The sequence below is a fragment of the Rhinolophus sinicus genome, chromosome 8 (genome assembly GCF_057876585.1).
Source record: "Rhinolophus sinicus isolate RSI-liver-muscle chromosome 8, RSI-T2T, whole genome shotgun sequence".
NCBI lineage: Eukaryota > Metazoa > Chordata > Mammalia > Chiroptera > Rhinolophidae > Rhinolophus > Rhinolophus sinicus.
In genome coordinates, this window is record NC_142508.1 from 55494832 (window position 1) to 55520525 (window position 25694).

General features: G+C 43.8%; 2 protein-coding genes across 4 annotated transcripts in view; one reads left to right on the forward strand and one right to left on the reverse strand.

Moving 5' to 3' along the window:
• Nucleotides 1-5552, reverse strand: part of BCO1 (beta-carotene oxygenase 1) — a 62262-nt gene extending 56710 nt beyond the window's left edge. For all 3 annotated transcript variants that reach the window (XM_074314530.2, XM_088800218.1, XM_088800217.1), the window contains exons 1-2: nucleotides 5414-5552; nucleotides 4050-4208 (exon numbers count right to left, since the gene is read on the reverse strand). The gene's annotated coding sequence lies outside the window, so the exon portion shown is untranslated. The remainder of the gene's footprint in view (nucleotides 1-4049; nucleotides 4209-5413) is intronic.
• Nucleotides 4127-25694, forward strand: part of LOC109459290 (polycystin-1-like protein 2) — a 45188-nt gene continuing 23620 nt past the window's right edge. The window contains 11 exon segments of the mRNA XM_088800753.1: nucleotides 4127-4133; nucleotides 5367-5608; nucleotides 7305-7410; nucleotides 9892-9916; nucleotides 9918-9950; nucleotides 9952-10028; nucleotides 19370-19592; nucleotides 21499-21566; nucleotides 21569-21913; nucleotides 23580-23674; nucleotides 23758-23967. Coding sequence (XP_088656879.1) covers nucleotides 4127-4133; nucleotides 5367-5608; nucleotides 7305-7410; nucleotides 9892-9916; nucleotides 9918-9950; nucleotides 9952-10028; nucleotides 19370-19592; nucleotides 21499-21566; nucleotides 21569-21913; nucleotides 23580-23674; nucleotides 23758-23967 — 1431 coding nt within the window.

A 25694-nucleotide genomic window follows, 5' to 3' on the forward strand; every position in this document is an offset into this window, starting at 1 on the left:
AAAAAAGACATATCAGAGCAAGGTGACAACTTAAAATCAAATATTAGACAACCGTGTTCTCTAAACTCTGTGGCCATCCTGCCATGAAAAACTGTTTACCTGACACCTTTTTTGTAGGTTCCAGGGTCCCACCACATTTCATGGCTCCCTTCTCCAACCTCGTATTACTAACTTCTTATGCAGACCATTTCCACCAGTGCTGTTTTTGTTGCAATGGTGTAAACCAGGGGTGTCCAAACTGCGCCCGCGGGCCAACTGCAGCCTGCGATCCATTTTTTACTGGCCTGCAGCAAATTCCAAAAATGTATTTAGTTTACTTAAATAAACCAGGTGAGGCAATACGTACTTCACCTCGAGTGAGTGGCCCAGATGTTTGTGTATTTTACCGAATATGGCCCTTGGTGAAAAACGTTGAAAAAAGTTTGGACACCCCTGGTGTAAACCATGCCCTATCCCAGCCCAAATGGTCTATGTAGGTATTTTCCTAAAGAAAAGATTTCCAAGAAGAACTCTGGTACTAGTAGTTAAAACAATTTTTCCCACCACTAAAGTAACATAGTAATTTTGGCAAATTTAATTCATTTTGCAAGTTACATGAACAACACACATTATTCAGGAAGGCAAACAAAGGCGGGGATTTATTAGTTCTGGAAAACCCTTCATTCAACTATTACTCTACAAACTTTTATTGAGTGTCAAAACAAAGCAAAACAAAACAAAAAGGCATGAATCACTGATACATGCTACAACATGGATGAACCTTGAAAACACTGTACTAAAGTGAAAGAAGCCAGTCACAAAAAAGTCCTCACCATATGTATGATTGCATTTACATAAAATGTCTGGAACAGGCAAATACAGAGACAGAAAGTAAATTAGTGGTTGTCAGGAGCTGGGGGGAGGAGGAAAAGGGGTGTGACTGCTAATGAATTTCCCTTTGGTGTGATGAAAATGTTCTAAAAGTCATCGTTGTGATGCTTATACAACCTTGTGAATCAACTGAAAACCCTTGGCTTGAACACTTTAAATGGGTGAATTGTATGGCATGTGGATTATATCTTAGTAAAGCTGGTATTAAAAAAGAAAAACAAAATGCAGAGGAGAGAAGCGTATTACATAAGGCAAGTTCTACAAAGTTAGTGAAATTTGAGCTGAATCTTGAAGGTGATCAGGGAAGGACTACGGAGAAAGGGGTTCCTGGTTGAGGGGACCACACAGAGGTGGGACAGAAAGGTCAGGAGCAATTAATTATGATAGGGAGAGCTGTGACGTTGAGCTTGTGGGGGAGATGAGAGGCCCATGAGATTTTTTTTCTTTGAATAATTTATCTTTTTTGAACAGGTAATATATTTGCATGGCACAAAACAGGAAAGCTAAAAAAGGTGGCCAGTGAAACAAGTCTGCTCCCTCTTCTGTCTCCCACTCACCTAGGCCCCTACCACCCAGGCAACAACTATGGCCAGTCTCTTGCATGTCCTTTACGAGATATATATTATATACATACAGATAAATATTCATATATGTTTTTATGTAAATGGCATTAGGCCATCAACAAGGTCTCATACTTTGCTTTTAATATTAGCAAAAATCGTAGCGATCCTTCCAAATTTGTAGACTAAGATTTTGTTCATTTTTCAGTGGGTATGTAGGATGTACCACATTTTGTTAACTGGTTTCCTGTCAATGGACATTTAGGTTGTTTCCAATTTTTCCTTCTTATAAAGTTCTACAATGAATAACATACGGCATTTCACATACGTATACAAATTTATCTGTAGGTGAAATTCCTAGAAGTGGAATTGCTACATCACAGAGCTTGTGTTTTTAAAATTTTGATAGATTTTGTCACACTGCCTACCACAGAGGTTGTACCAATTTACTGTTCCATTGGCAATGAGTAAGAGAGCCTGGTTCTCCACATTTTGGGGTGGGGGGAGGACTGTTTGGAAATAATTGTCAGGGGTCAGTTCATACAGAGCTTTGTATACAAAGCTACGAAGCTTGAACTTGAGCCGTAGGCCACGGACACCCACCTGGAGGGTTTAGACATTGGATGAGGAGGGGAAGGTTTGAAGTTTTAAAAGCTTATTTTCATGATGACATCAAATAAATTTTATAGGAAGGAAATTTTTACTCTTTAACATGACTAATGATGTGATGAATCAGAGAGGGTGGAGAAAAATCTCCATTAGGACTTAAGCCACACTGGGAAGAATATGATTATCATTTGGGCACAGTGGCCATTCTAGACAATAAGATTGGATATGAGTGCGACTTGGTTTTTTTTTGCAATCCCATTAACTCTAACTTTTCTGCCATTTTTTTTAATCACATACTTCCCACATGCTGACAGCTTCTAATGAAGCATTTGTCTTTCAAGGGTAATGACATAAAACCAATAGAGAAGAATTTTTATCAGAAGCTAACAGTTGACTGAATGACAAGCAGACAGGTGATACAGCAGATTTATCTTCCTCTAGAAGACCATTTTGCAAATTAATTGGATTTGGAACTGGCATTAAACAAAGAGCGGGGGGGGGGGGGGAGCAAAACTGCAGACACATTCATCCTGAGTCTTTGTTTCTTAAACAAGAGGTAGTCGCTATTATTAGATGCAAAGAGAGAAGGAAGGCTGGCTGACAGATGGCTGTGAAGGTAAGAGCATTGTGAAGGACTGAGAGCCAGCTCCATCCAGACTCTCCAGCAGTGGTTCAAGCACAACAAGCCTGGCACTCCCGGGGCTCGCTCTGGGGTTTATGACCACTGCTGCTAAGCCGGAGGAGGGCAGCTGTTGCTCTAAGAAGCAAGTGGCTTTCAGAGACTCTTGCTATAAAGTTGTGCCTCTTGGCTGCTCCTTCTACAGCACCCAGAACTGGTGTGAGGTGCCAGGAGGCCATTTGGTCTTTACTCGTGATGAAGGCACCCAGCAGTTTCTGTGGAAGCACGTCTCCCAGGACAGGGAATGGTGCATTGGACTCATAGGGAACTCAGCTCAGAATGGACCCACAGACGGTATGTGCGGTGATACTGCGTTGGAACTTGTGGCTGCATCCTCACCATCGCTTCCTACCCAGAGCTCGAGCTCCATAGAGCACACTGATATGTCCCAAGTCCCATGGGAAGGACACCCTCCTCTTTGGTTGTTTTGGGCATCAAATTAAAACATTCATGCACAGCACCTAGCCACAGAATCCGGCACATAGTTGACACTCTGGAAACTTGCATTTCTTTGCGTGGGCCTAATACTACCACCTACGACTTCTTCAGTTCTTGATAGACTAGTGCCCTGCACTATCCTGAGTGCTTTGTGTCCGTTATCACATGGAATCCTTACAATAACCGATGAGGTCATTACTGTTGTCCCTATTTTACAGGTGATAAAACTGAGTCTAGGGAAATAATTACTAAGCTATTTTCAAAGCATTTCCACATGTCTTCCCACCCCCGCTGCCCACCTTATGAGGCTGAAGCAGATCAAGTGCTTAGCGTGGCTCAGTTCACATTAGTCTCATTTTAATGGGCCTCCTGGAAACTCACTTATCCTTTACTCTGTGAGGGCTCCTTCCTCCAACCCTAGTACAACCAGGGGAGACCTTCTCAGTGCACCTGTAGGACTTTGTCCCCGCCTCTATGACAGCCCTTCAGTTAGTTAGGCATCATCCCCCCTAGACAATGAGGTCTTCAAGGGAAGGAACCATATATTCTGACAATTTTTTGTTTTCCTGGTGCCCATATATATCAACAATGGATAAGTAAACAGTCACATTTAATCCTTACACCTGCCCCATGAAGTAGGCATTGCTACTCTTATTTTATGGGTGAGGAAAATGAAGTCCAGGGAAGAAATGCCTTGCTCCAAATGACACAGCTAGTAAAGGGCAGGGAGGTCTTGAGCCAGGGTCCCACTGTGTCACATTGCCCCGTAGAAACGACTGGGTGTTAGAAACTGATAACTTGGTCTTGGCTAAATATACTGCAGAAATATACCAGAGTGGATGGAAATGCTTTAATAAAGGAGCAGTCGGGGAAGCTCATTTTGGGAAACTCACCGCCAAGAGATGTGAATTCTGCAATATGTCTTTCCGGCGATGTCTCTTCAATGGTTTCTTGCTTTGTAGATGCAGCAATGGCGGGTTTCCGTATATGGCACATCCATTCATACGCAGTTTAAGGAGTTGTGTCTATTGAAAATCTTCACTGAATGTCAACTGTACATGAGAAATAAAATAAATTAAAAATTAAAAATAAAACGTTCAAGGGAGTCAAGCAGGAGTTCCTGTTCTGAGCTGGGCACTCTGTGTACATTATTCATAAAAATAGAAGTCCCTCCACTCTTCTATTGTACGCCCATTATAAAGCTAAGAAAAGTGAGGCTCAGAAAGGCTAAGTGCCTTGCCCAAGGCCACACAGCTGGGAAGTGACAGAGCTGAGACTTGAGCCAGGTTTTCCTGTGGTCAGAAAGAGAGAGATTGAAGATGCTATGCTGCTGGCTTTGAAGATGGATTAAGGGGCCGCAATCCAAGGGGTACGGGCAGACTCTAGAAGCTGGAAAAGGTTGGAGAACAGATTCGCCCCAAGCTCCAGAAGGAACCAGCCCTGCCTACACTTTGATTATTAGCCCAGTAAGACCCATTTTTGGACTTCTGACCTTTATAACAATATGATAAATTTATGCTGTTTTAAGCCACTACATTTGCAGTAATTTGTTACAGCAGCCATAGGAAATGAACACAGATTTTGGTCTATACTCTGTGGCAACCCCTACTCTGTGGCATTCCTACCAGGCAGATAAGCCTAGTTTGAATTCAGCATTTCCCACTTTCTGGCTGTGCACACCTGAGCCAGGTCATTCTTTTTCAACAAATGTTTACTGAGCGTGGACCATGTGCTAGGAGCAAGCTGGAGTGGGGTCTCCGCACAGTAACCCACTGAGCCTGATGTTTGCAATAGCTCAGCTCATAGGACTAGTAGGAAGACTCACTAAAATCACTCATTCACTCAGCAAATGCTAGTTGACCATCTATTCTGTGCCAGGCATTCTTTTTAGATAAGGCTCAAGGAAGGTACTCAAAATAGGTAGAAACAGTTGCCACTTGTATAGCCCTTACTCTGTATGTATAAACTCATTTAATCCTCCTAGTGACCCTATCGGGTGTGGTATGGACTCCCTCCTACAAAGAAGAGGAGGCACAGAGAAGCTAAGTAATTTGCAGAGAGTCACATAGCCAGTGCATGGCTGGGTTGGATCTGACCCTGGGGCAGTCTGGCTCCAGAGCCAACCTCTCACCCCTGCTGAGTCAGCTGCCACGGTGTCCCTGCATCTCACAGTCCTGACCTCTGAAACCCATCCACTTCCCATCAACCAGGCACTTGCCCATCCGTGACCATCAGTCCTCCTAAGGTGTCACCTTACCTTTGCACAGGTGTCAGCCAGAGTCTGGCCTGTGAGGGCCTCAACGCCACCATAAACTGTGGCTCAGGGGAGGTCATCCAGATCCAGGATAAGTTCTGTGTGCACCAGACTCCCCATGATTGCACCCAGGACACTGGACACCCCTCGGACCTGGAGGAGGAATGCAGCTGGGTCAGCGTCAAGAATGAAGTGGAGGTAGGGCTCTGCAGCTCTGGCTGTGAATTCAGGGCAGCTCCTGGCACCCTCTGCCCAGCAAAGGTTTCTGAGAGGCTCAAACAATCTTTGTATCTGACCTTGAGCCTCCAACACGGGTAAACTGGCCAGCCTCTGCCCACAACCCTGAGAAGGGAAGCAAGGGAGCTGGAGCTCATCCCTTCACTGGACCCCAGTGGGTCAGGTGGGCATTTTGCTCCCCACCCAACCTGGGTGCAAGAAAATCGCTTCCTTTTTTAAATTTAATTTTTAAAATTCTTTGAAATACTTGAAACATAGACAAGAATAAAAAACATTTTTCAATGAACTCCCACAGACCCACTACCCATTTTGTCAAATCTTAACAGTATGCCATATTTGCTTAAGATTCCCTCATCAAAGGAACAAATACATTAGATCTAAAGCCGACGCTCCTGTCAAGCCCTCCCTGGTCGGCTCCTGTCATGAATTCCGTTTATGAATAACATGTGTGGTTTTTAATGTTGCCTTCTATGCATTGTACCCCTAAACACTACATGGTATCATAGGGTATGTGTGATCTGCAATGTACTTTCTCTTTACTTTTTTTCTCTTTTCATTCTTTATCTTTTTGTGGGTTGTTTTTTTTTTTCTTCTGAACATTATGTTTCCAAGGTGTACTATCCATCTTGATACATGTTGTGCTAGGTTATCCATCTCGTCTGTTGCATAACTATGCCACAATTTGTCTCTTCCTCTGTTGAGAGCTGTATGGGCTTTGTCTTAATCCTTGCTATTGTGAATAATGCTGAACAAATGTTCCTGGTGGCATCTGTTGTTCACATGGGAGAGTTTCTCTAGGACCTTCTTTTTCTAAATCAGATTAAATTTGCCTCTGAACTGCATGTACCCCGTGGCAATGATTCCATTTCAGGGATTGCGGGGGCTCTCTGCACCCTCCTGGGGGATGCGAAGGCCTCAGAAACCTCTATCCTCCAGCACACAGGGAGCCTCTCCTCTCTGGTGCCAGGACTGCTGTGGGGCCTGCAGGGTCCCGGGAAAGCAGGTGGTCTGCTGCGAGCCCAGGAGGAAACCAGGGCCTCGGCACCTGTCTGTCCTTTCTCCCCGGCCTCGCTCTAGGCATTTCATTCACCTACATAATCAGGAAGGAGAGGTATTAGGATGACCCTGAAGTTTCTGGCCTGGCCTCTCCCCGCTGTGGGCACCTGGTATCGCTGGAGCTACAGGTTTCCTAATTTCGTCCTCTCTTTGCCAGTTCTCAGGGTGTAGGTTTCAGCTTTAGGCCATTTGACTAGCGGCCACTGGACGAGTGGTTCTCAAAGTGGAGTCCCTGGGCCAGCCGCATGAACACCCCCTGGGAGCTTATTAGAAAAGCAAATTCTCAAGGGGCCCTCCCCATCTACTGACTCAGAATCGCGGCGGGTGGGAAATGGAAGTCTGTGTCTGCACGAGTCCTCCAGGGCATTCTGGTACATTCTAAAGACAGAACTGCTGTGTTGGACCCTGAGCTACTTGAGGGCAGGAATCCTACTTCTCTCCTAGTACGTAGCACAATGCCTGGTCTTCAGGAGACACCAACAGATATTTGTTGGGTGGATGAATGAAGGAATGAATGAATGTGAGGTCATTCTTCTTTGTCTGAACCTATCCCTTTATGTCCTTCCTGCTTCTTCTGGGATGCGGGCATTTCCCAGGCTAGTGCCAGGGGCTTCAGGCATGCCAGGTGGCAGCAAATGGGACCTTCTTTGGAGACCTGTGCCCCACCTGGGGCAGCTACCTATGGGTGCAATACCAGTGTTGGGAAGGTAAGTCCCCAATGTGCCCAGGTGTGGAAATTCCCTCTTCATTTCCAAGCCAAGTCCAGCCCCCCTCGGAGCAGATGGAGCAGCCATCTGTGGGGGATGCTATGTTCTAATTCCTCACGCAAAACTGCAGTCCTGTGGCCTGCTCAGCCACCTGGCTTAGTTTGGGGGGTAAAGTGTTTGTGGGTCCTGTTGCAGAAATGAACTGTCAAGCCAGAAGTTTGAAAACATTTTTTTTTAGCCCCAGGACCCTTCAAATTAAATTTTATGGGGTGATCCAGTAAACAGACAAAACCAAAGTTACTTGATTGAAAGGAGTCAGAAGATCTCTCGCACATGCCACACCCACTCAACTACCACTCTTCACATAGACTGCTGTTTTAGAACACACACGGACTTTTTACAAATCTTGAAAACCATAAAAATAACCCATATAACCACAATTTATAAACATTTTATAAATCAAGAAAGAAAAATACCTTCCTTCAATTCTACAATCCTAGTCCCACAAGGAAGCCACTGTTAACTGTTTAAATTCTTCCGGGCTTTTAAAAATGTTTTCATAGACATGGCTGTGTATGTTATATATGTATATTTTTATAAAAATATAATCATGTAAAATCGATTAGTCTACAACTCATTTTTTTCACTTAATAATACATCCTGGATATCTCTCCAAGTCACTACCTTATTCTTTTAATGATGAAGTAGTATCCCATCATAAGATTATGTCAAAATTTATTTAAACAGTTCCCCTATTGATGGATATGTAGGTTGCTTCCCATTTTTTGTTGTTACATACCACTCTGCAGTGCTCTATTATGCATTCTTGTGTACATATCTTGACATTTGCCTGGGATTATTTTGAAGTGAAGAGTTCCCTAGCAGTGGAAATGCTGGGTCACAGTGTGTGCATTTTAAATGTTAACAGATATTGCCAAATTACCCTCCAAAAGCACTGTATCGATTTATATTGCTATTAACAGCATATGAGAGCACCAATTTCCTCTACAGCTGTGAAACCAGACTACACCATTGTCCAATGCATTAACAAGTGGCCAGAACAGCAACTTCTATTGAGGGCATGCGTAATGCTGCAAGGAGCTCTGACTGGAAAAGATGAGTCAGGGAATGTTGGGTTCCCCTGAGGCCATCCAGGACAGCAGGGTCCGTGGGTATAGGAGAAGAAAGGACCGCATAGAACAGAGGGTACAGAAAGGGAGGGTGGCAAGGAAGACAAGTTTTACCAGCAACATTCGTTTACTGGATGTGCTTGGGTGGAATAAGAGTGAGCGAGACGTCTCAATTCTATTTTCTGGGAAGAGGAGGCCACGTGTTTTGGCAGCGCTTTCCACTTGGTGGTTTTGCTAATGGCCAAAGAGTGCCCTTTGGAGATCTGCCAGTCCCAGGGTTGCTGTCATTGGACAAATGTGTAGCTTAGGGCAGTGGATGAGTGGGGTCGGACAATCCATGGACCAAATTTTCAGCCCCAACTTTGATTTCAAATATCCTGTCCCCTTGTGAATCAGTGTGTTCTGATCACAATTATTTTCCGATTTGTGAAGGGGGGGACTTTATCCAGCGGTGCCCCAGCCCTACCCCACCCCCACCGCTGTGCCCAGGAGGGCCTAGCTGCACCCTGACTTTCCTCAGGTAGCTGTGAATCAGGACCTCAACGGCTTTCTGACTAGCTCAAGAAAGTCCTTTTCATCTACTTTCAGCTTCTTATAACTTGTCCCTTCTCCTTTGTGCTCAGAGACCGAAAGACTATGCTTTACAAATTAGCCCACGGCTGTGTGAAGACCCAGCAAATTCTACCTCCCACCCCATCTTCCATGTCAACTTTTGAAGCTCAAGGTTTTGTAAAATTTAATGTGCACTAAATGACTTACAATGATTCATTGGCCACCTTAGCCAAGTAGATTTTCTTAAAGGTGCTTTGTCTTTTTAAACATTATAAAATACATTTGGACAATCAATAGAATTGTGGTTAAATAAATTATGGTACATTGTGCAGCTATTAAAAAGAACAAGGCAGCTCTAACTGAATTTATATAGAACCATCTCCAACATATACTAAGTGAAAAAAAAAGGGAGGTGTCAAATAATGGCTATCGTAGGCACCATTTATATAAATGGAAAAGTACGTACGTGCTTGTGAATGCTCTGGACGGTGACCCAGGATACTGATAATAGCAGTTGTCTCTGGGGAGCAGAATTGAGGGGCCGAGGTATGGCGGTGCAGCGGAGGAGCTTTCTTTTCCCTGTATACCCTTTTATAAATTTCAAATTGTGTATCTTGGTCATGTATGGCCTGATAATAAAAAATAAAATTCAAAAGACCTTTAAAAAATATTAAATTTCAAAAACCTTTAAAAGCCCCACGTAAACATGAAGGACAGGTGGACAAAAGAGCTGGTTTTAAACAGAAACAGGCAATTTTGCTTTGCAATGGCATATAGCCTTTTGTGTTGTCGTGTACAGGACTGCAGCTGACGGTCTCCAATGAGTTTCATCTTTGACAATGTCACCATTTCCCTGACTCCTCTTTCCCTATGTCGGAAACTTGTCCTGTATAGTTAGTATGGGAGATGGCCACACTTTTGATCCTTACTAGCCCCCACCCCCAGGTAAGAGGAATCTCTGAGCCTTGAGTCAGGATGTGTCAGTGAAGTTTTGCTACATTAACGAAGCATCCGAAAACTTAGTGGCTTACAGTATTTATTATTTCCCACGGTTCTTCGGATTAGCTAGGTGGCTTTTTGTATCGGGGCTGGCTCAGCTGGGGCTGGATGGCCTAGGAAGGCCTTGCTCACATGTCTGGTGGTCAGCAGGATATCGGCTAGGAGCATGTGTTGCTCATCACCCAACAGGCTGGCCTCGGCTCGCTTGTGTGGTGGCAGAAGGGAGTGAGAGCAAGACCCAACGTGCAAGCATATTTCAAATCTCTACTTGTGGCCCTTTCTCTTTTTTCTTTTCTTTTTTTTTTTAATTAAAGTTTATTGGGGTGACAATTGTTAGTAAAGTTACATAGATTTCAGGTGTACAATTCTGTATTACATCATCTATAAATCCCATTGTGTGTTGACCACCCAGAGTCAGTTCTCCTTCCATCACCATATATTTGATCCCCTTTACCCTCATCTACCACCCCCCACCCCCCTTACCCTCTGGTAACCACTAAACTATTGTCTGTGTCTATGAGTTTTTCTTTCTTATTTGTTTGTCTTGTTCTTTTGTTGTTTTTGGTTCACATACCACATATCAGGGAAATCATATGGTTCTCTGCTTTTTCTCTCTGACTTATTTTGCTTAGCATTATAATCTCAAGATCCATCCATGTTGTCACAAATGGTCTTATTTCATCTTTTCTTACCACTGAATACTATTCCATTGTGTGTGTATATATACTACAATTTCTTTATCCATTCATATATCGAAGGACATTTTGGTTGTTTCCATGTCTTGGCCACCATAAATAAAGCTGCAATGAACACTGGAGTACAAGTGTCTTTATGTATAAATGTTTTCAGATTTTTTGGGTAGCTACCCAGGAGAGGGATTGCTGGGTCATATGGTAATTCTATTCGTAATTTTTTGAGGAACCTCCACACTGCCTTCCATAGCAATGGCCCTTTTTCTAATGACCCATTGGCCAAAGCAAGTTTCATGGCCAACCCCAGATTCAACAGGTGGAGAAATAGACTCCACCTGTTGATGGAAGGAATGGCAGAGCCACAGAACAAAGGGGCATATGTACAGGAATGGGAGGAATTGGTGCTCACCAGTGTCTCATTATGGAGGCCACATGAAGAGTGATGGAGAGCTGGGTCCTTTCTGCTTTGCTCTGTGTAGGATCTCTCCTGGGTCATTGTTCGAGGAGTCGGTAATAGAGTGAAGAAGATGCTCCCCTGGGTGTGAGAATGCTTTTTGTTGGTAAGAATAATAAAAATAATAATAGCATTATTAATAGTCCAGTCAAGCAACTTTCATGTATAATATCTCACTTAATCCTCACAACAGCCCATGAACTAGAGTTATACCATCTAAGTAACAGCCACTCATCACATGAGCTACTGAGCTGTTGAAATGTGGTTGTTCTCAACTGAGATACGCTATAAATATAAAATACATTTTGAAGACTTAGTTCCCCCTCACCCCCCAAAAATGTAAAACATCTCAGTAATAACTTTTCATATTGATTACACATCAAAAATGTATTTTGGATACATCAGCTTAAATAAAATAAATTATTAAAGTGAATTTCACCTGTTTTTTCACTTTTTACAATGTGGCTATTAGAAAATTTTAAATTACACATGTGGCTCCTACTAATTCTACAAGTACAGGTCGGGTTGCCTAAGCCATGTAGCTAGTAAGTGGCAGCACGGTGATGCAAGCCAGGACTGTCTGGCGTGGAACACAGCTCAGGATGTTAGTCGCCTGGTGGATACACAGCACGAGTCGGGGCCTGAGTGCACTACCCCACAACCTGCAGGGAACAGTTACTGCCCCAGCCTGAAAGCAGCTGAATCCAATCCATAACATTTCAAAGTCCTATCTGGGCCTTGGGTAAGCTCCATTCTGCCCTGCAGGGTGCCCCAGCAGGAGGGGTGCCCCAGACTGTTTTAGAAAATCCAGGTCCTCTTTGGGTTCTGGGGCTCCTTACAGAAACCCCCAGTTCAAGATAGGTCCCCAGGGAAATTATGGAGGCCCATAAACCCCTCTCCTAACCCCAAAACATCTCTGGTTTTACCCTGTGAGAGCTAAAGATTCTGAATCTCGGCCCATAAGTGCCCAGCATTCCTGAAAACCCTGGGTGGGGGAGGCAAACAGGAAGGCAGCCCTGTGTCAGCACAAATCTGCCCCAGTGAGTGCAGGTCTCAAACTTAGCAGTCGTCTGAGTTTAGGCAGTGTGCTAAATAAAATGGTGTCCAGAAGCTGGGGTTCTTATCCCGGCGGCTGCTAATATGATAAGCGACCCCGAGATAAACCCTCGTCTTGGGCTTCCATTTCCTTCCTCATCACATTTTTATTGACGGCTGCTTTGATTGGAGTAAAATGATAACATACTTGTGAAGATGCTTTGGGGGGAAAAAAGGTTTTAGTGATACAAATACCTCTGGCATTGTTCAGGTTTCTTCCCATTCGCTACCATTTCATCAAGAAAACAACAAATGCTAAGTTACACAATCTTTAACCCCCCAATTTTACAGAACTTGAATTTGGCATACGTCCAAATTGACTGTATGTAGCCCTGCTAAGACCTTCAGTTACACAAGGACGTGCCAGTAATAAACAACCAATAGTTAAAAACTGGAGTAAATGGGACAAAATGCAACATTTGTCAACTCTGCATGGTGAGTTCAAGGGTGTTTGTATTACTGTCTGGAATTCTCTGTGTGATTAAAATTTTTTTCATAATCTAAGAAAAACTGCAATAAGCAATACTTTACATTAGCTCTAAGGGAAAGGGACTGGCATTTTTTTTAATTTTTAAATTTTTTTTTTATTGGGGAACAGTGTGTTTTTCCAGGACCCATCAGCTCCAAGTCAAGTCATTGTTTTCAATCTAGTTGTGGAGGGCGCAGCTCCCTGGCCCATATGGGAATCAACCCAGTGAACTTGATGTTATGAGCACCGTGCTCTAACTAATTAAGCCAACCACTGCCCCTGGCATTTTTTTTTCTCTTTCAAAAGAAATAGATGGTGACACCCTCCGCCATCACCTCACTCGAATAATCCAATTTCCTCTCCTTTAAAGACTTGTTAGACTTTGAAACTTCCCACCCACCTTCTCTATCATTTTATTAACATTGGGAGATATATTTCTAATGCTTTCTAACTGGAATTAGCAACCTCAGCACTCAATTTACAATATTAAAAATGGCGTGAATTTTAAGTATACGGAAGTCACATACTTTATGTGGATGTCATTGTGATTTTCTTTAATGTGTTTGTACAGATTCCTACTTCTTCTTAACTCCAGGTTAGGCTAAGACCTACATTGGATGCTCTATCTCCATTGTAGTTAAGTAACACGAGCTGATGGGGAGAATCCATCAGCCTCCAACTGAAACCGCATAATGAAAGTCAAACGATTTCTCCTTCAGAAGCTCCTTCTCATCTTGCACTCCCCATGTCTTGTGTACATTTGCATGGCAAGCTATTTTGTTTCTCTGTCGTGGAAAACTTTCTACATTTCTGAAATTGTATTAGGGGCCTTATGCAACAATTTGCAGAAGGTGAAATTTGTCTCGGACCAGCGTTCGGTAACTCAGCGCCACCTACAGACAGATCCAGGAATTGCCATTATTCTTCAGTCTATTCTGAGTCAGCTCCGCATGCACACACAGCTGTCAGGAGGGGGACTTCCCTGGAAATCGATCATTCGCAAGACAACGCAAGTCTTAGAGTGACTTAGATGTACACAGGCCATTGGGCGGTACAGAAAAAAGAAATCTGTGGAAGATGAGAGTCAGAAAGAATTGTAGAGCTGAAGTCCTTCGCAGGGTAGCAAGAATATGAGGCAGGAGAGGATGTACAAAAAGGGAGGTCATGGATGTATAGAAAGATGGGATCCCCGGGTAACTGTGAGCACCTCACGACACTGGGAGTCTAGGGATATGTGGGGAAAATGAAAGATGGTGCTGGAAAACTCAAAAGGGTGACGAAGAGACTTAATGCCAGCCAGTTTAAAGAGATTGTTTTTAGGAGAGTATGCAGGTTAAGTACCCGGAAACAGGCTCTGATTTGGGGTGCAGGAGGTTTGCTGAGTGTACTAAAATGTGGCAGGAGGAGAAGTTATACTGGGATGCAATAGAAGCAGAGGCCCCAGCGATCTCACAGAGAGCTCTGGAAAGGAACGTGTCCTGAACTGAGTCAAGAACGCAGAACATTTGCTCCCAGGTATTGAGCAGCCACTGGATGCAGGATGTCCCTGGGGAGGGGATGTCACCTTGGAAGAAGCAGCTCCCTTTGGCTAAGGGGAATTCCTGGAGGTGGATTCAGCTGAGAGCCCTCAGCTGCTATCACACCAGGATGCTGGGAGGTCTTGAAGGGTAGAATCTGGGTGACACCCCCAAGACATCCACTACAGAGGATATACAAGGATCTTTAGGCCACGGAGTTACATGATCTGTAATTATTAGTACTGTGATTGTCACTAATAATAATTTTAAGGAGTAAATGGGACTACAAAGAAGAAAACAACTGGTGCAGAGTTGATTCTAAAAAATGGGTAATTGCTACTATTGTGTTAACATTACATTAAAGTATACCCTACTCTTAACAGGCTAAGTGCTTAAATGTCATCCTATTATATAAAAAGCTACAATATTTGAAATCATTACATACTAGATACTTACTCAGCCATGGTCTTATTTAAACCTGACAATAACCCAGCCAGGAGTGGTTCTCACTTCATTTTATGGATAAGGGCACTGAGTCTCAGAGAGGTTACCTGTGTCATCAGGTATGCAGGTAACCCAAGGAGCCCCAGAACCTCTCATTTCCAGTTTCCTATCCTTGCCATTCCACCACACTACCCAACGTGTTCAGACGGTTGGTTCCATCTACCATGCTGGCTGGTGATTTGTGAGTGATATAAACAAAATGACAGATTACGCTGTTGTTAACAATTGGACATTATGAGTGAGCAAAGACCAAAAAACTGTGAGCTTTCTTCTCCACTTTCTTTTTAAATAAAAGTTGCATCCCATTAATGTCAAATATCAAAGCAGTGTGTACAAATTTCAGTGAGTGACACCTTTTAAATTTCTTATTGAAGCATAATACACATAAAGTGCAGAAAAAGATACAGCTCAATTAAATTTCACACAAAGATACAGATTTCTAACATCATTGAATTGTGTGACCTGTATTTGAAACTTATATAAATGGAATCATAAAGTATATTCTCTTTTGTGTCTGACTTCTGTTCAATAGTGCGTTTTTGAGATTTAGCCATATAGTTGTGTATAGTTGTGATTTCTTTCTTCTTATTGCTGTATAACATTCCACTGTGTGAATATACCTCAATTTACTTATCCATTCTACTGCTGATAGGCATTTTGAGGGGTTACCCAATTTGAGGTACGATAAATTGTGAAGCCGTGAATATTCTAATGCGTGTCTTTGGTGCACATTTCTGTAGGGTTTATACCTGGGGGTGGAACTGCTGGGTCATAGGATCATAGCATGATTTTTTAAGTTGTTGTCTCCATCTCTTTGTACTCTGAGCATATCAACCCTTAGCTGGAAGCAGTTTCTAAAATGACTTTGTGGTCTTCTGCGTTGGGTGAGATCACTGGAAGAGAAATCAGAAAAACATCCGTTTCTCTGCTTTTTAGTCCTTGGCAATTTCAGTTGGCACTAGAGTTCAAAGAACAGAACAAATTATTTTTTCCAGAAAGGTCATTGACAAACAAACTGGATTTTGCTAAAACCATCCTTCACGTATCCATAAAGAGTTAGCGTTTTCTTGTTCTAGAATCTACATTATCTGATATTAACAATGGCCAAACCAACATTCTTTTGATTAGTGTTGGCTGGTAGATATTTCTTCCATCCTTTTACTTTTAACCTATCTACATCACTGTATTTAAAGTGGGCTTATTGTAGGCAGTATACGGTTGAGTCTTGTTTTTTCAATACCCCATATGGCGCAATTATTGGTGTGTTTAGACCATTTACAATTAATGTATTTATTGATATAGTTAGATTTAGGTCTATTATTTTGTTACTTGTTTTCTGTTTGTCCCTTCTGTTTACCAGCCCTCCTCCCCTGCTGTTTCTCTCCTTTCTTGATTTCTTTTAGATTATTTGAATATGTTTCATATTCCATTTTCTCTTATCTATTGGCTTTTTTGGGTTATATCTCTTTGTATTACTTTTTAAATAGTTGCTTTGGGGATTTCGGTATACATATGTGTACCTAACCTTTCAGAGTCTACTTAGAGTTAGTATTTTACCACTTCAGGTAAAATGTTGAAGCCTTACTAGCATATAGGTCCCTTTGCCTGCCCATTTTTATATTATAATCATATGTAGGACATCCACATACATTGAAAACCCCTTTCAATAATCATACATACTTTAAAGCACTTAAGAGGAGGGAAATACTCTATACATTTACCAAGTTATTGGCCATTTCTTGTGCTGGCCATTCATTCCTGAATTTTCAAGTTTCCCTCTTGAAACATTTCCTTTCAGTTGGAAAGATTTCTTTGACATTTCTTTCAGTGTAGATTTTTCTGGCAACAAACTCTCTGAGAGAATTTCTTTATTCCTGAATGTCTTTATTTTGTTTTAATTCCTAGATGACATTTTTGCTGGATATAGAATTATGTGTAAATAGTTCTTTTCTTTCAATACTGAAAGATGTCATTCACTGTCGTCTGACCTCCGTGGTTTCTGAGGAGAAATCTATCGTCATTCGAATCACCATTTTCTCTATATGTAATGTCATTTTTTTCAAGATTTTTCTTTCTCTGATTATTTGCAGCTTGATTATTATTTGTGTGGGCATGGTTTTATTTATTTATTTTTTTCCTTTGGGGTATTCACAGATCTTCCTGAATCTTTGTGTTTTGCCAAATTTGGGAAGTTATTCTTTCTTCAAATACATTTTTCTACACCAATCTCTTTCTTCTCACTGGTACTCCAACCACACAAATGTTTTCCATATTTATATTATTGTACAGATTGCTGATGCTCTGCTCATTTAAAAAATAATAATACATTTTCTCTGTGTTCTTCAGATTGGATCATTTCTTTTCCTCTATCTTCAAGTTCATGGGCTCTTTCCTCTATCATCTCTATTCTGCTATTGTACTCATTCAGTGAATTTTTTATTTCAGATATTGTGTTTTTCATTTCTAAAATTTCCATTTGGTTCTTTTTTATAGTTTGTTTCTCTGATAAGAATGCCTATCTCTTCATTCATTTCAAGAGCATTTACTTTTACCCCATGGAGCACGGTTACAGTAGCTGATTAAAAGTCTTTGTCTGATACTTCCTACATCTGGGTGGTCTCAGAATTGACATCTACTGATTATGTTTTCCCTTGAAATCTGATTACATTTTCCTAATTCTTTGAATAGCCAAGTAATTTTGGATTGTATTCTAGATAGTTTGAATAGTATAGTAAGTTCTGAGACTGGATCCTGTTAAAATCCTCCAGAAAAATGTTGATTTTGTTTATTTTACTTTAACAGGCAACCAATCCAGTTAGGTTCAGACCACGCATTCTGACTTGCCTTCTGAGTGGTGGTTCCCATGTCAGTTCAGTTTTCAAAGTTGCTTTGGTTGCTCCACTCAGGCACCACTCAGGGAGTTGGTTTATGTTGCAGTTTAGTTCACAAAGCATTTGCTATGTTTCTTTGGGCCTGTTCTTCACATGCATAGGTTGTGGGTGAGCTCAGGATTTATTCTGGGACATACATAGAATTAGGGAATCCTTATCTCTAGATCTCTCCTTGTCAGGATTTCTCTCACAATCATCAGCTCTCACAGGTCCTTTTTCATCGTTCCTCTGGTTAGAAAGATGAGTTTCCTCTTGGGGATGTATGTGTCTGCATCACCTCATGTGGTTCACGCAGAGAGGACAGCCTGGGGCAGAGTCAGGAGAAAAGGAAAGAGAAACAGCACAAAACAAAAACAGGTATTTCCCCTGTACTCTCAGGCTCACTGCATCCCTTTTCCTGGTTCTCTGGCTAAACAGAGAGGATTTCTCTTGTGGCTTTTGTTTTCTTCACTCAGTCTGCAGTTCCATGACTCAGGCTACCCTAGGGACAAAGCCGAGAGAGAGTTTTTTTTCTTTTTTCAAAGACACAAAACAGGAAACTCCCATCTTTATGGGTGATTCTTGAGGTTTTGACTATCCTCCCCAAACTGTCTACCGTTGTTTATTTTTCAGAGTCCTCAGGTAGTTTAGTTTTGAATTCTGTCCAAGGCAGTTGCAATTAATGGAAGAAATAGGATATGGTGAGCTTACTCCATCTTGGCTGGCACCAAGAATGACGTTACTGTTTCCTAAGCTTCTTCACAAATATGTTCATTTGTCAACTATTTCTCAAGCATTAACTGTGTGCTAGGCTCTGTGCGAGGTGCCAAGTGTGTAACAGAGAATTAGACAGACACTGACTGCGCTGACAGCCTAGCAAGGAAGAATGACAGTGAATGACAGTGAATAAGCAAGCACATAAGGGATGAGAGCCACCTCTGGTAGGAGAAGCAGCAAAGCTATGGCAATAAAGGGAACCTAAGAAAGGATTCTCCGAGGAAGTGATGTTTAAGCTGAGAAAGAAAGGAGGAGCTTCAGTGTGAACAAAAAGACGAGCAAGAGCCTTCCCGGCAAAGATCAGGGCACTTGCAGCCCTTGAGGCAGGCAAGAGGTGGCACGTTCTAGGAACTGGAAAACAAGGTCTCAGTGAACACAGAGAGGAGTGTGACAGGAGATGGAGAGGCAGTCAGGACGGAAGATCATGTGCATCTTTGCAGGCCATCTGAGAGATTTTTAATTAATCCCCTTGAGAAAATGAGAAGCAAAACAAACCCATAATTTTGATATGTTTGGAATCTGACCCCATTTTACAGACGGGGAAATAAGGCTCAGAAAGGTAGGTTGGGGCATAGTATTTTACAGATGAAGCACGAAGACCCAGACAGGGGGTTTGTGTGAGCCACCGAGGGACTGAAAGGCAGAAAATAGACTCGCAACCCAATAGTCATCATCCCGGTTGCTCAGTGCTATTTCTGCCACTCTCACCTGCTCTGGGACATCTCAATGTAACCTGTGAGAACACCGAGAGCTTGGTTGTGTAGCATCTTTATCTTCATCTGTTTATCTTTGCAGAGCAGAAAAGCTGTGAGGTGGATGACTGCACCCATGCATGCATGTATGAATACACGTGTTTGCATGTTCTCAACTCTGGTAACAGTTCTGTTTCCGGCAGTTTGTCCGGCAACGTGATCCACCAGTTCCCGACCCCTGGGGAATTCACTGTGTTTGTCCAGGGCACAACCAGCGAGTGGCATGTGACAGCTCAGAAGCCAGTGACGCTGCGAGACAAGATGGAGAGGCTCAGTGTGGCTGGGTGCTCCGGCCTGTTCTAGGCAGGAGGCAGCCCACTCTGCTGGGCTCTCTTCCGGGACCCTGTGTGGATTCAGGTGGAGCTCGATGGAGACGAGTCTGCAGAAATGGCTAGGTCAAGGCAACCTTGATTTCCCCCAAATCTATCTCAGGCTTTAGTAAATACTAAGAGCAATCACTTAACAAGTTAGTTTTTTAGCTATTCATTTATTTAGCACCTCTTGTGTGCCAGGAACTGATCTAAGTGCTTTACATACACCAGCCCACCCAATACATAGTATCTCCATTTTACAGATGAAGAAATGGAGGAAAGGTGCAGAGTCAAAGATTCAAAGTCACAAGGCTAGTAAGCTAGTGAGAGCTCCCAGCCCTCTAAAGGCCCTTCTTTGCACGCCTATAGTCCTATCACAAGAACTGAACTTCTAATCCACTCCTTGTTGGGGGGATTCAAATAGGACTGAGGGTGCTACCAGCTGGGCCTGAGCATTGACTAGCTTGGCACAATTATGTTGCCCCAAGTCAGGCTGATATTCAGCAGTACACACTGCTACAGCCATAGGAGCTGTTATGGCCGGCGTCCATTCGGATTTGTCAGTTTCTTTTCTGATTGGTCACAGAGGCCATTCTAATTGGACATCATGTCCATTTTGATTAGTCTAAGTGTCCATTCTGATTGGTCATGGCATCTATTCAGATTGGTCACAGCAATATTTCTCATTGGTCACAATGTCCATTCTGATTGGTCACAGCATCCATTCTGATTGGTCAGTGTCCATTCTGATTGGTCACAGCATCTATTCTGATTGGTCACAGCGTCTCTTCTGATTGGTCACAGTATCCATTCTGACTTATCAGAACATCTGTTCTACTGGGTTGGTGCCCACACAGTTTCAGGTGTTAAAATATTTTGAATAATACCCGTTCTCTCAATAGAGACCCTCCCAACTAAGACCCATCCTTACCCCAGGCAGCATCTTTCCTCAAGGTGCGGGCCAGTTTGAGATCTGGACAGAGGGCTGTTGGTGTAAACTGTGAAGCACAGAGCTAAGGAGGTGATGGCGTGACTTCACATCACCTGACACCAGCTGGAGCCTCACTCATTACGGTGACTTACAGGAGTGCTAATATAGTACTGGAGGCTCCTTCCTGTCTGATGTGCTTGTCGGGTGAAGATGGCTACTGTGTGTACCTGGGAAACTTAAAATAATCCTTCATTTCTGCATTCATTCTCCAAATAGAATTGAGTGCACACTCTTTGCCAGGTGTGGGAGAGGCAGCAGTAAACCTGAAAGTCAGGGTTCCTGCTCTCAGAGGGCTTACATCATCATCGTCACCATGGTCATCTTCCTCATCTTCCTCATCACCATCACCATCACCACTCAAACAAGAAACACACTCACTTGGTTTCTATTGGAAAGAAGCCTAATTTGTTGGTTTAAATCATAGTTCAAGAGTCAACCACAATATTCAGCATCCAGTTAGGACAACCAGCCCCAACCTGAAAGGGAGCGCCATCATGATTGGAACAAGCTGAGTTCTCCTGTTGGGCAAGGTTTCAGGCCGTCGTGGAAGTGGAAGGAAATGGCTTCATTTGCTCCTCTTGAAACAAGACTTGAGTCTAATTCTCATGCAAAAACAATCAGCCATACTCTCAAGAGATGCTTCCTTTTAAGCCTTCCTCCCTGCAAGGATATCACTGTCAACGAAATGCTCTAATATTTTTATTATAAACTTTTAAGTTTACGGGTAACATATACGTAGTATAAATATATGAGAATATACAAATGAGAAGAGAGGACCCAAAAAGAAAAATGACTCATGAACCCGATACTCAGAGATAATCACTGTATATCCTTCCATATGTCTTTACAGCTGTATCCATAGCTATGTCTATATCCAGAATGTCACTGCAGGGCTTGAATCTGAGTCTGAACTATCTCAGTATAATCGACTACATGGTTCTTACCAACATTCTTAAATGTTTCTTTACCCTGCTTAGGAACAGGAGTGACTTACACTGAGCTGTCGGTTAACACCAGCCTGGCTGAGTGTGCCATGCAGAGGGGCCCCTCCCCGACAACCTGACCCTGGACAGAGCAGCCCAGCAACGGATGGGCCCAGGGATGCACCACCCAGAGATCCAAGATACAAGCAACACCACCACCTCCGCACTCTCCACAAACACCACAGTCCACTTCATGGAGCCTCTGTCGGGGCTTCAGGCCTCCTGGGCTTCTGACCACTTGGAGCTTGGACAGGACTTACTGGTCAATGTCTCGGTGACTCATGGCATCCCAGAGGAGCTGACCTGTGAGGTAGCAGGACGCAATGCATCCTTCTCCCATGAGGAAGAGAGCCCCGGGCGGCCATCTGGGATTTACCACGTAGCACTTCCCCTTGAAGGTACTTGGGGTTGGTGGCTCCCCTTCCAAACCTCCGTTCTCTTTCCTTCCCGATGTCCAAGCACTCAGTTTCACTTTGGGGTTCTGGTTTTTCAGTGCCAATAACAGGGATACTTTTGAGGTTTCGTCTGGTTGAACAGACCCAGATGGATTGAAACCAAACAAAGCATATTCTCTAACCCCAACAGAATGATGTTACAAATCAGTAATAAAATCTCGAGGATATGTACATATCTTTTAGGCATCTTGGAAATTAAACGGCACACTTCTAAAAAAAAGAAAATCAATGGGTCAAAGAAAAAAATCACAAGAGAAATTTAAAAATATTTCTAAGTGATAACGACAATACAATGTACCCACATTTGTGAGACGCAGCTAAGGCAGTGCACAGAGAGAAGTTTATAGCTTTTAATGCTTATATTGGAAAATAGGCCCAGGTTCTTTAGTTTTTATAACAAGACTAAGAATTCGAGTCCTTGCCGTGGGCATTGATCACGCACGCATTCAGTAAGTAAGAGTTATTGTGCTTCTCCAATGTTCAAGTCTTGGTATTAGGGGCTCGGAATAGAGTGGTGAATAAACAAATGTAATCCCTGCCTTCGTGAAGCTTAGTGGGTGAGACTAACCAACACATTAACATATAATTAGGAATTGTGACGTGTCTGACCAGAATCAATAGGGCATAGTGACAGCAACTAACAGAAGGAGGTCTAGCTCGCAAATGTGATCAGACAAGGGCTCTTAAGAAGTGACATTTAAGTAGGGACCTGAATATAAGACAGTCAGCCACGCTGGAAAGCAGAACAAGAGTGTTCTGGGTACACAGATGAGAAGGCCCCAAGGCCTGTAGAGGGAGGATGTAGGAGATGACAGAGAGATGGACAGAGGCCAGATCACATGGGGTCTTAGGTGCCAAGGCAAGGAGGTTTGGGTTTTATTATCAGGTCACAGGAGACCACTGGGGGATGAATCCCGCTGTAACCCCATGATATTCCAGGTCAAGCCCTCTGGGTCTGAGCTGTTTAACAAGCCTTACCAGAACTGACTCCAGGAACACACTATATGCCAGCTGATCCCTCTTCCTAGTATCTACATGCTCTCCATTACTGCCCAGCTCACCTTCACTCCTCCTCCTTCAAGATAGCTCTGGGGTCCTGTCCTCTGAGGAAGCTTGCGCTGATGCCAGCTGTCTACTTCGTAGATGTAACAGCTCTGCACCCATCTCTGTACCAGACACAAGAGGAAACACATCACTAGTTTCTCTCATTTGATCCACGGCAACCCCGCGAGTCAGATGCTATGAAACCCTTGGAGGAACAGAAGCTCTGAGAGGCTGAGAGGTCCCCATTTTCCCCAGAGGTCCCAGGGACAGTGATCCAGTCTGAGATCTGGCTGGCCCCACTGCCTACGTTCTAAACCTGCTGACCCCTCTTTTACGTTCTCATAATCTCCTGGGCCCCTTCAGTAAGCACTTACTGTGCACTGTGACGAAGCTGACAAGAACTTACAGAACTGACCTGACCTCATTACAATCCTCATGACAACCCTCGGGGATGGGGACTATTAAAGTCTCTACTGTTCAGATAAGAACAGAGAGGTTAAGTAACTAGTCCAAAGTCACACAGACAAGAAGGGACAGAGTCAGAATTTGAGCCCTCGTCTGTCTGACTTGGCAGCCATGCTCAGTACACAGCCCCAGAAGAGCCTCTTCCTCTACGCTCCTGGTCTCAGGAGGAGAGGGTACTCCCAGGACATTGGGGAGACCATCAGGGTATGCTTCCCTGCCAAGATGCCTCAGTCCCCCTCTTCCACGATGTTAGCCCCCGTCTCCACAAGGCTTCAGGCTGACCCGGAGCCCCCTTCCCTGCAGATGGGCCATCCACGTGGATCCTGAGCCCTGAGGACCTGCATTTTGGAGAAGGTGTCTACTATCTGACTGTGATCCCCCAGTCGGACCTGGATCCAACCCCCGGCAGGGACCTCACAGTTGGCTTCACCACCTTCCTGTCCCACTGCGTGTTCTGGGATGAGGGTCAGGGCACTAGGGATACCTCCGGGTGCTAGGTAAGGAGAGGCAAGTGAAGAAGACACAGAAGCTTGGTTGGATGTATCTCACTCATTCAGGATCCCCTTTTAGTGCCTCTTGCACCACCTTGGGCCCCTGCATGGTGCCTTTGCATATGTGCCTGGAACGTGCTCCCGCCACCGCCAGTCTAGTTAACTCCTCCTTCAGACCCCACCTGAAGTGTCACTTCCTGCAGAAACCCAACACCCTGGCTAGGTCAGATTTCCTACGGTGAACTCTCCGAGCTCACAGGCCCACCTCTCCAAAGCATTAAGAAGAGCGGTGGTTCTACATCCTCTTAGGAGATCATTGAAAGATGTCCCCTCCCTTGGTGTGCTACGAGCCACATGAAACAGGAACAGTGTACTATGCTCACCATTGGGAACAAATGACTGTTGAATGAATGGACAAATAACTGGGAAGCCCTGCTGATTCTGGGTTAGTGAGGGAGGCCAGAGTGTGATGTCCAAGGAACTAAACTCATAGCTGAGTCCTTTATTCGATGCCAGCTGCTGTGTTGCATGCTTTACTTGCGTTATATAAAATCTTCACAATAACCCTGTAAGATAGCTGGTATTCACATTTTACAGGTGGTAAAACAAAGGCTCAGGATACTCAACTAACTTGCCCCAAATCCGTCACCTAGTAGGTAGAAGAGCTGGGACTCAAACTCAGGTCTGTCTGTCTCCAGAGCACGAGCCTTACTGATACGAGGCACTGCTTCTCCAGAGCCTTGCCCTGTCTCACTGAGCTCCTAGATGGCACGCGGCTCTATTCATTGCAATCAAATCCCTGTCTCGGGTCAGCTCAGCTCTGCCCCTGAGGAGCCAAGGCCTGTGACAATGTCCTGGAAGTAGACATTAGCTTTGAGGCTATCAGAAGCCATCTCTGTCCCCTTTCCATGCCACTGTATATGCTGTTCTCTCCCCCAGAATGCCCTTCTTACCTAGCCCACCTGGAAAACTCCTATTCACTCTTCAATTTCCTATTCCAATGCCACCTTTTTGAGAAGCCTCCAGAGTCTGGAGTCTCCCTCTGTTGGAATGCTACGGCACTTCATACTCTCCCCAAGAACAGCAACCTCCACGTCTAGTTGAAATTTCTCTCTGCCTCCTAGACCATAAATACCTTCTTTTATTTATTCTACAAATATTCACCATGTGCCTGGCCAACAAGTGGGGATATAATGATGGAAAAAAATGGTGAGCTTTAAGTCTAGCAGAGGACACAGACAAGAGGCCAATGGCACACACGTCAAATGACAAGTCACAAGTAGTGTTAAGAAGCCAGGTCCCAGCATAGCCACAGATGGGGACTCAGAACTGAGTTCCTCATGGGTTGTTTCTACTGCGACTTCAGCTTCCTTGCCAACTCCTGCCATGGCTTCCTGCTGCCACACATGGGGAGGTCCCAAAGCACAAGAGGTTCCCCACACTCTCAGCACAGGCCTTTGTACCTTGGGAACGAGACCTTGGGTATCATGACCTTCTAGAGTCCTTGCTCCCAGAACCTGTCTGATCTCTGTGTTGCTGGCACATAATGCCCATGGCAGGCTGCCCTCAGAGGCCTGAGGTTCAGAAAGTGGGGTGGTATACGGGCCAGCAGCATGAGCCCTACCATCAGACAGACTTGGGTCCAATCCCACTTCATCTATTCTAGCAAGGTGACCTTGCATGAGTCACCCCACCTCTCTGAACTTTCCCATCTGAAAATGGGCGTAAAGGAT